This window comes from Drosophila mojavensis, unplaced genomic scaffold (genome assembly GCF_018153725.1).
Source record: "Drosophila mojavensis isolate 15081-1352.22 unplaced genomic scaffold, ASM1815372v1 contig_277, whole genome shotgun sequence".
Taxonomy (NCBI): Eukaryota; Metazoa; Arthropoda; class Insecta; order Diptera; family Drosophilidae; genus Drosophila; species Drosophila mojavensis.
This window is the reverse complement of record NW_025318822.1, coordinates 3,308,697-3,322,931: the sequence shown is the minus strand read 5'-3', so window position 1 is coordinate 3,322,931 and position 14,235 is coordinate 3,308,697. Positions and strand designations below refer to the sequence as shown.

Genomic DNA, 14,235 nt, shown 5'->3' with positions numbered 1-14,235 from the left:
GGTGACATGAATTCGCACATAAAAATATTTACTGTACTTTTTTATATAAAGAAATATAAACAAAATTAGAAATTACTTTGATATATAAATATAATCTATTTTCAATTTTCCTAACTTACTTTTATCTTTAACTCGTATTATGTGTATCAAACACTTATTCATGCAAAGCTGAGCTGATTGCGGGGTAGTTGCAAGTCAAGTGATCCTGATTGGATTACTCTCACTTATTTTATGATGATATATTAATGCAGCAGCCATGAGGTGCCATAAACTGAAGCCACTTCAAAAACGGACGCAAACAGAAGAGAACTTTGCAACAACAGCAACCGCATCCATGTCCGCTTGACTGGCTGGGCGTGAGTAGCTAAGTATGTGAAGCACACTCAAGCACACAAACACCCACACAGACAGCCATAAGTTATATGCAGTATATGATGTTTAGCACTTCTTGCTAGATTTGCTTTTGTTCTGCTTAAGCGTTAAATTGTTTATTTTTATATCAATATATATGTAAACATTTTGATGGCCAGCTATGCACATAAATCTTGGCCACTTAACTGAACCACAAAATTGGCAAAAAATCGTACAGCCAGCTGCGCCAAAATATCATATTAAATATTGTTGCATCTTAATTGCATTTTAATCAAAAGCAAACACAATACATATATGTATACATGAGACTCGTCCCACAGCTGTGCAAACACTTTGTTCACTTCCAATAGGGTGAAGCACAGTGAGCAGAGCTCGCTAGAAATCTTGTCTAATGCCCAACATTAAAATTCATGCGTCAGCTAAGTGTCAGCTCGTTGGAAATTGCTAATCATGCGCGACAGTTATGGGTTCGTTGGATAAACAAACATTAACTATGTGGCGAAAGCAACAAAAAATGAATATATTTATAAAGTTATGAGCAATAAATGTTGTGTGTATTTAGGTTACGACTGACTAAACTATTCCATCAAAAAATATAATATATATATAGGTATACTATAGAAGCATAGAACTGGGTCATCAATTAGTGGCAGGGCGGCAATGCTGAATATAAAAGATTTGTGAATAAAAATATTGAAATTCATTGAAAATTATGTTGTTGGTATTCCAAGAAATCAACAAATATTTTCAGAAAGTCTAAAATACTGCATATGTGATGTAAAAAGTTGTGGAAAATGTTATTTTTCAATAGATAATATTTTTGGTATTTTATTTTATTATTATTATTTTTTTTTTGTAAATTGTTCTCAGCCTTCAAATTGATGTGTAAAATGTAAATGTAAATATCAGTGCTCTAACGTGAGCTCATCCAATACTTTATGAGATAGACGTCACGTTGGTTATTGCCGTGTTTAAAGTTAGAACCATTCCATTACAATTTTATTCTATAAAAATAAACATGCAGTGTATACGAAATCGTTCGCATTACGCATACGCCGCGTGTGCGACTGTTTCATCCAGCCTGGCATTAAGACACGCTGTGCGACAGCAATACATATTTGCCCGCACACAGTATTCATTCACAGACAGGTGAGCACTCACACACACACACTTGCAGAGAGACACGCACTTGTACTCGTTCATTCATTAGAAAAGTAAATTTCATGCTAGAACAAAATAAAACGAAGAAGCATATGGAAAGAAAAATGTTCCGCCGCACATTTGTTTTTGTTTGGCCGCAAGCCAACTGAAAATGAAGGCAGTGGAAGAAAGAAAGAAACAAAAAACAACAAAATAAATAAAATATAAAAAAGTTGCTCACGTTTTTTGCCATTTGCGGTTTTTCTTCATTCCCGTGTTGCTATCAACTTTTGCCACAGCTCGTGGGCCTTTCGTGACGTTATCAGCCAGCGACTGGGCCCGAGAGCGTGAGAGTGACTGCCGGATGGCCTGTAACCCTTGACGCCTGTCTTGACTGCTGCTTGTTTGTCAAAGGTTCGGCAATTACTTACATTTTTGTGTCATTATTGTTGATGTTGTCGCCCAACGTGCTCGCCAAAAAGTCAAAGTTAGCCGTACATCACTGTTCGACACGGCTGCAGTTCTGCCTCCTCCGCTTGGCTAGATGCTAGAATGCCTTGCGGTTGTTGGCCGTTCGACATTCAACATACGACATCGGCCGTCGGCGTTGACGTTGACGCTTGCCGGACGGATTGCCCTTGTTTTCCTTCATGTCATATCGATTTTCAAATTTGCGCCCAGCTCCAATTGGACCTCGTGTCCAAGTGTCATTTGACTGACGGAACTCGTGTTTGCGAAATTGTCGCCTGTCGCTTGTCGTTGTTCTTGTATTTTATTTCATTTCTTCATTTCTTTTATGCTGAGTCCCTTGTTGGCTTAAAGGTGTTAACTTTATCGCACCGCCCAAGCCCAAGCCCAAGCCAAAGCCATTTATTTTGTTGTTTTGCATATTTCAATTGTATTTCATGTACACACAATGTAAACACTTGTATTCGAATTTTTTATCTTATTATTTGTTGTTTGTATTTTTCTTCCATTTCACAGAAATGAAAAGCAATTTGATATGGCGAAAAAAAGAGAATTATGCGAATATATACATATATATATGTATATATAAAATCGTTTGCGAGGAATTGCACAATTTATGAAATTTGTGTTAAATGGCATTCTTGTATATGAAATTAATAAATATAACCGAATAGGTTATACGCTTTTAATATTTCATATATATAATTGATGATATAGTGTCTGTAGAATATTATAAAAGAATTCCCATAGCCGTAAGAGTAGAACCATTCCATATTTTATTTAATTTTATTTTGGTAAATTCTGCGAGCTTGTAATATAGTTAAGCGACTCAGTCTACATTCTAATGGAAAGTCTTTACCTTATAAGCTCCTCGAAATTGTTAACACAACATTACATATTTGTTTTGCTTAAATTCGAGTGCCCAGCCGGGTCTTAATATGTAAATTCCATTGTCTTTTGGTCTGGCACGTACCATTTGAAGTGAATGTCGCAGTTAGAAGTAATTTTGAGGATTGCTGCTGTGTGCTTCTTGCAATGTAAGACTCATTAAAAATTAACATGGACATGAAAATGATAAGTATTTTCATAATATTAACTTTTTGATTAGGAATTTAATAAGCACTGGCTGGTGCTGTAATGGAATATGATTTGAGAAAAGCCAGTGAACTATTCAAGGTACGTTAGAGATAAGTTCTGGATATACTATGTTATCTGCAACCGGAATATATTTACAGTAGGTCTTTTATTTTTATTTGTATATTTAATTTTAATTTTTGTAATTCAAATGGGCGTTGATTTACTGCATTCTCCCCACCCCATCCATCTCTTTCGCTCAGCTTAGCTCATTGATTTATAAACCGCAGTTGCCTTGTTTAGTTTAGCTCTCAGCTGAGCAAGTACTTTGCCAACAACTGCTAGACAATCGCGAGATAACCGGTTATTAGGTATAGCTAATGAGGGTTAATCTCTGTTAATACTCTCACTGCCCGCCTTCCATATCCGGCAGAGACCATTAGATCTTAATTACAGTAATTGCAGCTCACTGAATATGCATTTCGGTATTGGTTGAGACGGTCCAATTTCTCGATGATTTTTCTAGAAACTCTACGTCAACTGATCAAAGTGTAAATGCTGATCGAGTAATTTGTCAGCCACTTCGATTCATAAAAGTCCAAGGAACAGTTTCTATTGTGATTTCAAATGCATGTTGTTGTATTTCATATTTTCTATTTGTTTTTGTTTTTATTTTGTGACTTGGCTTTTTGCAACGCTGCAATTTTCCACACGATTGCATTTATGACCGCAAAGGCAATTATTATAGCTGGCTGTCGGGTAATTCAAAGCTCTGACTAACACGCTTTTCGGCATAGAATCCAGTGCAATGAACCCGCATTCAGAGTTTGAGAAAACAATTCAATTATGGCCACAATTACGAATACGTTTTCGATTACACGCCCTATTGAGACGTCACAAAACTCACAACAGCAACAGCAACAGCCATTAAAGTATAAGCAAATCGCCTGCCAAGAGAATTAAACATTTAGCTGTACTCTGTAGCAAGGCAATTAGAATATTTGTATTTAACTTGGCCAAAAGTAATTTAATTACAATTATCGAGCGTAGGAAATTTTTGGGAATGTTATCTGTTTTGCAATGGTTAAAGTCAAGGAGAAATTTCTGAAATTCATTGATTACATTCATTTTTATATCAAGTACAGCATTACTTGGTTACTTTAAAGCTAACGCAACTCTGAGTAAATAATGGAAAACTTTTATGAAAACAATAAAATAAATCTTTAATTACATTGCACACCTTTTTTTAAGCTCTTGGCTCGCGACAGCTCGTCTTCTTCCATAGATAAAGAAAGCTATTTAGCTATTGGGTCTTACACACACAGTTTTTGTCATAGAAATATTATTATTATGAATGAGTTGTTCTAGATAGTTCTAAGAATCCCGTTTATTTATAGCATATTTGACTTTCATCTTGAGTAGTTTTAAATGTACCCGCTCGATTTGTCGTAAATGCAAATAATTGAAACGTTTTTGCTTGAACGATTTTCTTGGACCGTCAAGGGAAATAATTATATAGAGCCAAGTGCAAAATAGTCAGGCGTTCCATGCATGGAAAGAGACCTCGTCATGTCATTAACAACAACAGCAAATAAACAAACAAAAGAACAAGTGCTTATAGCAATGCTATAAACCGCAAAAAGTTGAACTTTGTAACGACCTACAAGTCTTTTTTTTTTTTTAATTTTTTTTAAATATGGTTCAGTTAGTTTAAACAGTTAGTTGGGCATTGTCTGTGGTTGCGGATGGCTTTTGAGGCGAAACCACAGCTGATAATTTCAATTATGAAATTTTTTATAAATCTATGAATATTTAAATTGAGATGAATATGAGGTTTTATACAGTTGTCTAAAGAAATAAATACTTAATCATATTGCAAACAGTTTACAGACTCATGCATATGTAAATAAATTCCCAGACAGTATCGAGTGTATTATTTATAATCGATCCGTGTCTACCTCTGATTATATAGCGCAGTGTCAAGCCCATTCAGCTGACTTTAAACCTTTTTTTTTTTTATTTTGTGCACAATTTTTTCCGTGGAGATTTATGTCGCTTGATGGCCTTCAGCATGGCATCTTTTTTTTATTATTAAATTTAATTTTTGTTTCTTGTTCCACTGTGGTTATTAATAACGACATCAACCTCCAAGAGGTCACAGCAACTGCAGTTCACACACATCATTTAACCAGCTGTAAATTATAAATAACAGCAAGTGGTATTTTTTATTTTATTTTATTTTTGTTAAATTGTTTCAGAGGGCTGCTTAAATTGTTTAACTGCCTGTCTGCCCCGTTTACCTGAAAGCAACAATAACTAAGTTAGTTAAATATAAAAGGGCAGCATGAAAGGCCGCGCATTTGCCAGCTGTGACCGCCAGATACTGCGCGTTTACTTATAGCCACATTCATTATTTGGGCCAGTAAAATGGAACAGCTTATTGGGCTTAGCTGGCAGCATACAAAGTCAAAGTAGTCATTAATTAAAAGTCAGCTACAGGCTGAGCTTGTGAAGCTCAAGACATTAAGCCTAAACCAAAGACATTTTCGTGCCCTTATATTGAATTATATTAATTTAATTAAATATATCAAAATATGCAACTCTATTCAAAATATATCAGTCATCTTAACACATCAAATTAATTGAGAAATTTGTTGAATTGACTTTAATTTAGTAGAAATTATATTCAAAAACATTCCCAATATCCTTTACACTATGAAAAAAATAGTATAGAAAATATTAGTATTGGGTTGGCTGTGTTATTCCGTATTTAAATTCCCGTTGGAGCAATTAATTAGAAATGAAATAATTTCTAGCCAAATTTCCGGTTTGTTTGGTCTAAATTTCATGCTTTTATTTATTTTTTTTATTAGCGCCGAGGGGCGTGTTCTAAATACTTAGATAGTTTGGCCGACATTTGGGCCAGCGAATGGGCTGGCTGAAGGCTACAGCCCTGCTGTTACCAAGACTGGTAGCTGACTAAGCCGTAACAAATGCAAATATTTGCCCAGAGTAGTTGAATATCATACGGTTAAGTACTCACGGACTTCTGATAAGGTCTGCTGATAAGGGGCAGGGCTGAGCGTTGATTTGTATCGTCGTCCGCTGTAATGTAAATATCACAAAATAATTTATCAAAACGAAGAATTTATCATATCGCGCTACTCGAAAGTAATTTGACTGTCATTCTGGGCGCCTCGATCGGCCCCATTATCATTTTCAGTCAACAGCCGCGTGCATTCCTCCGATTCTCTAGCTGCTATAAGTGATATGTGGGTTGTCTTCAGATTAGATTTCTTAAGGTTTGCAATGGAAATTAACCAGCTAATAAAGTAACCCAGGCCTGGGTGTGGTCGCCGAGATAAATGATCTTGTTATTGAAAGCGAAATTGTCAAGATACTTGACAAGACATCTTTTGTCCATTTAAGATTACAGATAACATGCAGATAACTCCTTTAGTTTCAGAGTCTCGTAATATATGTATAAATACATACTTTATTTTTGTAGTTTTAAAATCAATTTTCAATTATTAAGAAGATTTTAATTATTTTTTATTTAGGCTGTGTTTACAATCGGTTAAACTTCGGTAGGTATATTAAAAATTAAATAAACTGTCTTTTGCTTATTTCCTTTGAACAATGTGCCTATATAGTTCATTTTTTTGCATGTAATCTTGGACATTCTGATTTACAGGGTGTGCATAGCTCTGGTGTTTTTATTGAGCTCGGATCTCTCTGTTTAAAATTGCCCATGAAAAGACAACCGTAGACTTTGTCACAGATAATATAGCAAAATGGATGATCAGCGTGAAAAATTTTGGGCTCATCCTCGGTAGGTGTCATCATTTCAAAATAAACTAGCATAGCAGTTGCAGCAGCAGCTTCGGTACCCTCTTCGTTAACCTCAATGAATGCCTTGTGCACAATTTGGGATACTTTCAGAGGCTCTATCTTCTCGAGCATTTTATCGAATTCCGGATTGTTAAATATTATATCCATGCCCATGGCTTGGAAGACAGGTGTCAATTCCATACTGAATTCAGTTTTGAATTTGGGCAATTTGACAGATACTTTGGTGTGGAATAGTACAGATGTGATGCTCTCAAGGGTTGTTGATTTTAGACCATTCTCCAGATCCGCTAGGCCGTCTTTTCTGTTGGGCAGAAGGACCAACATGAACAATTCAGTATCTTTATAGGACATCCGCAAGGCTTTGGCATCCAAATTAGGGAGTTCGCCATAGAAGTAATCGTGTGTTGCGTTCATCATAGATACTTGAATCTTATTTTTGTCATCCACAAAGAAATCTTCGTTACGAGTTTGCTTTTCATTGAATTTAGTATTCCAAGCACCCTTGAAATACACCGCGTTGATCAGCACAAGACGTGTATCTGAGCTGAGAGAATCTGGGCTAACCAGGTCCTTCAAGAGATTATTCGTCTGAGACTCCACCCAGGCATTGATAGTGGCAGCCGATTTCTGGGCATTTCGAAAATTGATAGACTCGGGAGCTGAGAGAAACTTCTGAGTCAGCGCATCGCTGAAGTCATGGCGTAAGTGAATATTATCCATAATGTACACCTTGTTGGCCATGCGCAACACACTGTACTTCTGGTAATACTGGAGAGCGCTATGAAAGCCATCAGCTATATGACTGACATCGGTCGAGCTGAACTTCAGTCCGGCGTCCAGCTGACGGCTGGTTTCGCTATCATCTTTGGCGCCCATGCGCAACATTCCAGCGCAGATTTGAATCGAAAGAGGAGAACATATTAGATCCTTATCGGCTGATACGCCCACTAGCTTATCATATAAATCCCGAGAGAATGTATCTAACGAATTCGTAAATTCCGTGCTAACATCTTTTTCTGCCATGCGTATCTAAAATATAAAGAAACACAAACAAATTCAGTTTTGACAGTTTTTGATATTTTTAGATAATATTATATTACAATGTGAATGAGATGGAATTATGATGCACGTTAAAGAGAGAGAGATATGGAAGCCAAGAAGACATATAAGAGCTTAACTTGAGAACCAGCATATGATAAATAAATGTAGATAATAACATGTTAGCTAAATAATTATAGAACTCTACTGTAAAACAATTATATTATGTATTAAGTGTATTTAGTTTACTTAAAATTATATCACATCAGTTTCATATACTCTAAAATTTCTACACATTGCAAATTATTTGTACTTAATAAATTTAATGTGCCCAATTTAATTGATCCGTTTTTAGGCCTCACGAGATGATTTGGATTTGCGAATTCCAATAATTGTGACTCATTGTTTCTCCATATGCAAATATGAGTACTTCGAGTTTCGCTATCAGAATGCTGATAATATTCCTATGTGCGCCCAAAGCTCAAGCACATCAATCAAATGTAAAGAATTTGCAAGAATTTTGTGCTATATGACCATTTGACTACCTTAACGACTCACTCACTGCTGGCCACGTGGCTGGGCTGCGAACTTTGCCCATCTAAGGTGAGCCGTCGATTGGAGAAGGCCAGTTGTCAGTCAGTTTGATATTGGCATTTCTAATTAATGTTCAATAACTTTTCAATTTAGGCACATTAGTGAAATATGACTTTGGAAATGTGTTCTGTGCTGTGTAAACTTGTCAATTAGCATAAATCAGACGCACGGTATTTCACTAGTTCTTGGCTGTAAGGTCATAAACGTTGTTTATACACATATTACTATATATCTAAATATGACGACTAATATTTCAACGGATTCTATAGAGAGACAGACGATGCGACACGGAACTGAATGTAGGTCAGTTTGCTTGCATGGCGTGTTGTCCAGCTATAAATAAATGCATTTCTGTTTTCATTTCTGAATTGCCTAGTAAACACACACAGAAACGGAAACAGAACAGAACAAAACCGAACAGACCAGAGCAGAGCAGAACAGAGCAGAGCAGAGCAGAGCAGAACACAATTTTCAATTGAATGGCGTAGGAGTCGCTGACCTTGTTGCTAAAGTGAAAAACTGGGCAGAAACGGGGACAAGTCCACAGGCATCAGAAGTGGCCAAGCCATTGGCCTTAAGCATGTGATGTGACAACTGTCCAGACTCAAGCTCAAATGAAGCCATCGACTGCTGCTCTCTATCAAGTCTCTTTTTGTTCGCGTTTGTGTCTGAGTTGTCCTGCTAACATTTTTATGTGAAATAATATTCCAGCATGTGCATGAGCATGAGCTGTCGACCGCGAACTGTGTGTGCCGCAGGCATCTCTATTGTCTATGGCCACTCACATGTGTCAAACACTTTGACCTCAGCGTGGCCAGTGGCGAGCTGTCGTGATATTTTCCTCTTTTATTTGCATTTTTATTATACTTATACTTTGCAGCATATATGCTAGAGCAACATAATAAAGGCATTCTAGAAGCGCATTTAAATTTGGATCTGCTTCAAGTTTGCTGGTCTGCAGTATTTTATGAGCTATTTATAATAGCGTGTCATAATCCAGTTGAACTATATTGGACTATATTTATATACTGAGTATTTTCTAGTACTGCACAGTCTTTTGTCTTTTTTTCTTCACTCTTTTGGGGTAATTTGATGCTGGTAGCCAGAATCAGACATCGTCTGCCCCAGCTCCAAGTGCAGTGAACTCGTTCGTTGTGCAGTTTTTGCATAAATTCGAGACGATCCACATAACGCAGCGCCGCCACAAGCGACACCACACTGGAAGGGCTGCTAATGAGATATAGATAATGTAATTAGAGAGCTTTGACAGGCTGTCGTCTATGGGCGCACAGGTGTCACAGCACTCGCCGTTCACCTTTCGCCACTCAATACCCATCACCCACAGGTTGTCATCATAAATTGCACTAAACCCTAATCGATGGCTCGGATATATGACCCGATTGCTGCCATTAGCTATTGGCCTTTGGTTAGCCCTAAACTGTTGATGGGCGTATTGTTATTGGCAGCTGTGGCTTTCGCACATTTCAGTAATTTTCAAGTGCTGCTTGCACCTGTTGGGCGGTGCCGCCTAGGTTGAGGTGAGAGTTCAAGTTGTAATTGGTTAATTATAATGCTTGAGGGTCGGTAAATTGATTGGGCAACTGTTTCATTGGCTTGCAAACCGTTGGCAGATGTCAAGGTCAATGCAATTGGGTCAATTGACAGCCGTTTCATATTACACAACGGAGAGTCACAATGCGTTAGTTAGTGTAAGCTGTAATTACAATTAGAATACACAAATGAGCTCGGCGGTGTTAATGAATGCATAAATAGACGGGCGGTTGGCATTGCTAATTGGTCTGCAATTCATAATTAGCTGGTTATATAATTAAATATTATGAAAATAGCTATATGAATAATAAATGCATTTTATAGAATAATAACTGCATTGATTTTTCTGTTACTTTTCTAACTCAACTTGATATGCGCTCGCTTGTGCCATAAAAAGTTCCCCGATTTGCGTACTTTTTACACAGTAAGCATATCTCCGATTGATATGATCTGTTTGTGGAGTGGAGCTATGTAAATACTCATGATTATTGTAGCCTGAGTCATTCACTAGTTTCTTTCCCGCTGACCACTGGACTGCCATGAGCAGACTACATACAAGTATATATACATATGTTCCATATCTCAGTCAAATATTTTTTGTTTTAGTCGTCAGATTTTGCAACTGCTCAAGCGTTTTTATCTGCTACGCTGCGTAATTGTCTCAGCTGCAATGTTTATCTCTTTCAAGTGGAGCAAGTCATTCTGTCGATCTCATTAGCGGAAAAGTAACTGAATCCACATAAATGGCAGAAAATGTGTGCGTTTCTTCTAATGCCTTAACTACCGCAATATCAGATTAAGCACACGCTACTGCCCATTCGGTATTTCGAATTGGAGATGAGCACGTGATCGAACGGCGAGACACAGCGATGACAGCATAGCATTAATCACCTGAGTTTGACATATTTATATGAGCAGACAACTATTATTCTGTATTGAAGTCAATTTGAACTGATTTTCCCATTATAAACGTAACAACAATGCAATAATAGTTATAGTTATTAACATTCCGTTAGCTTTATTATTTTCGAAGCCCTATAATATTTCATTTATTTGCATGTAATCTTGGGCAGGCTGAATTACAGGGCGTACATAGCTCCAAAGTATTTGAGTTCGGATCTTTATATTTCAGATTTCCCATGAAAAGACAACCGTAGTCTTGGTCATAGATAATATAGCAAAATGGATGATCGGCATGAAATGTTTCAGATCGCGTCTCAATGGATGCGCTTCTCATCATTACTATCACAGCAGTTGCAGCAGCAGCTTCGGTACCCTCTTCGTTAACCTCAATGAATGCCTTGTGCACAATTTGGGATACTTTCAGAGGCTCTATCTTCTCGAGCATTTTATCGAATTCCGGATTGTTAAATATTATATCCATGCCCATGGCTTGGAAGACAGGTGTCAATTCCATACTGAATTCAGTTTTGAATTTGGGCAATTTGACAGATACTTTGGTGTGGAATAGTACAGATGTGATGCTCTCAAGGGTTGTTGATTTTAGACCATTCTCCAGATCCGCTAGGCCGTCTTTTCTGTTGGGCAGAAGGACCAACATGAACAATTCAGTATCTTTATAGGACATCCGCAAGGCTTTGGCATCCAAATTAGGGAGTTCGCCATAGAAGTAATCGTGTGTTGCGTTCATCATAGATACTTGAATCTTATTTTTGTCATCCACAAAGAAATCTTCGTTACGAGTTTGCTTTTCATTGAATTTAGTATTCCAAGCACCCTTGAAATACACCGCGTTGATCAGCACAAGACGTGTATCTGAGCTGAGAGAATCTGGGCTAACCAGGTCCTTCAAGAGATTATTCGTCTGAGACTCCACCCAGGCATTGATAGTGGCAGCCGATTTCTGGGCATTTCGAAAATTGATAGACTCGGGAGCTGAGAGAAACTTCTGAGTCAGCGCATCGCTGAAGTCATGGCGTAAGTGAACATTATCCATAATGTACACCTTGTTGGCCATGCGCAACACACTGTACTTCTGGTAATACTGGAGAGCGCTATGAAAGCCATCAGCTATATGACTGACATCGGTCGAGCTGAACTTCAGTCCGGCGTCCAGCTGACGGCTGGTTTCGCTATCATCTTTGGCGGCCATGCGCAACATTCCACCGCAGATTTGAATCGAAAGAGGAGAACATATTAGATCCTTATCGGCTGATACGCTCACTAGCTTATCATATAAATCACGAGAGAATATATCTAACGAATTCGTAAATTGTTCTTTACCATCTTCTGCCATGCTTACCTAAAAAAAACCAAAATAAAAATTGAATTTTGACAGTTTGAGATTTTTTCAGCCTTTTTGATATTACAAAGTGAATGAGATGGAATCATGTTTGACCTAGAATTTTTTTTCGGCTTTCATCTCTTTTGCTACGAGCATACCCTGGCGCAGAAGAGCATTGGAATAGTTTGAAGAGTTTTAGCATATTTACTTCATATTTTGTTAGCGAATGAATCTTTTTGCAAGAAATTTTGGACAAGCTCCCTTACAGCGCTCGCAAAGCTTTCGAGTATTTATTAAATTCAAACCTTTTTGCTTCAGATTTCCCATGAAAAGACAACCATAGACTTCATCATAAATAATATAGTAAAATGGATGGTCGGCATAAAATGTTCTTTGCTCCGGCCATACTGGCGTAGCCACCATATCCACCATCATCATTGAAGTCGCAGCTGCAGCTTCGGTGCCCTCTTCATTGACCTCAATGACTGCCATATGCAAAATCTGGGATACTCTCAGCGGCTGTTTCATTTCGAGCATTTTGTCGAATTCTGGGTTTCTAAATATTGTATCCACACCCAGGGATCTGAAGACAGGTGAAAGTTCCACACTGAACTCTGTTTTAAATTTTGGCAGTTTGACAAATACGTCCAGTTGTTGCAACTGGGATATTATACTCTCCAGGGTGGTTGACTTCAATTTTTTCTCTAGTGCCACTAAGCCATCTATTTTGTTGGGCAATATGATCAACATGAACAGCTTTGTATCCTTATAGGCCATCCGCAAGGCTGTGGCATCTAAGTCTGAGAGATCCGCAAAAAAGTATTTGTTGAACGAGTTCATCATGGAAACTTGAATCTCATTTTTGTCATCCACAAAGAAATAGTCGCTCTGTGTGTGTTTCTCATCAAATTGAATATCCCATTCGCCCTTGAAGTAGATCACATTGATCATTACAAGACGAGTATCTGAGCTGAAAGAGTCCGGGCTAACCAGGTTCTTCAAGAGATTATTCGTCTCGGACTCAACCCAGGCATTGATAGTGGCAGCCGATTTCTGGCCATTATTGAAATCGATGCGCTCGGCCGTTGAAAAAAAGTTTTCACATAACGCATCGCAGAATCCCTTACGTAAGTGAATACTATTCATAACGTACACTCTATTGGCCAAGCGCAACACATTGTACTTCTGGTAATACTGGAGAGCACTACGAAAGCCATCAGCTATCTGATTGACATCGTTCGAGCTGAACTTCAGTACGGCGTCCAGCTGACGGCTGGTTTCGCTATCATCTTTGGTGCCCATGCGCAACATTCCAGCGCAGATTTGTATCGAAAGGGGGGAACATATCAGATCTGTATCGACTGACAGGATAAACATCTTATGGTAAAAGTCTCGAGAGAATGTGTCTAGTGAATTGGCAAATTGTTTTTGATCATTTTTGTTCAACATGCTGACATAAAGATTAATATTAAACCAAACCCAATAAAAAGTGTTTATTTGACAAAATTGTGTTTATGTCGGAATTACAAAGTAAGTGCGATGGAAATTTAAAACAGGTTTAAGGGGGTGACAGATACAGAGGGAGACAGAATGTGGGTAAGAGAAAGAGAGGTAGACAGTGGGGTGGAGCAAATTTCCCATATCGATTGTAAATACATAACTCAATATTATTATTTATTTTATATATAACATATTTTTTAAGTAAACTCCCCAATTTATTCTATGCCAATTAATATACCCACATCATGCACTGCCAATTGAATTGATTTGTTATTAAGCTCCTCCATACAGCCAGTTCCAGTGAATTTCAATAAATTTTTGTTTGTCCATATGCAAATTTGAGTATATCAAATTTCGTTATCATACAACGGAAAATTCTCCGAGGTGTGTCCAAAGCTCAA

General features: G+C 37.6%; 3 protein-coding genes across 3 annotated transcripts in view; 1 reads left to right on the top strand and 2 right to left on the bottom strand.

Annotated features, from left to right (window-relative positions):
• LOC6574210 overlaps window positions 1-14,235 on the top strand; it is a 52,874-nt gene that overhangs the window by 26,762 nt on the left and 11,877 nt on the right. The window lies entirely within an intron of this gene.
• Window positions 6,589-7,988, bottom strand: LOC6574212 (antichymotrypsin-2). The gene has a single exon (XM_002000234.4). The coding sequence runs from the start codon at window positions 7,927-7,929 to the stop codon at window positions 6,709-6,711; it is 1,221 nt and encodes a 406-aa protein (XP_002000270.3). The 5' UTR covers window positions 7,930-7,988; the 3' UTR covers window positions 6,589-6,708.
• Window positions 11,082-13,866, bottom strand: LOC6574211. The gene is made up of 2 exons (XM_044008338.1): window positions 12,560-13,866; window positions 11,082-12,352 (listed from the first exon to the last, which is right to left on the bottom strand). Exons 1-2 carry the CDS (start codon window positions 13,781-13,783, stop codon window positions 11,135-11,137), a joined length of 2,442 nt encoding a protein of 813 aa, XP_043864273.1. The 5' UTR covers window positions 13,784-13,866; the 3' UTR covers window positions 11,082-11,134.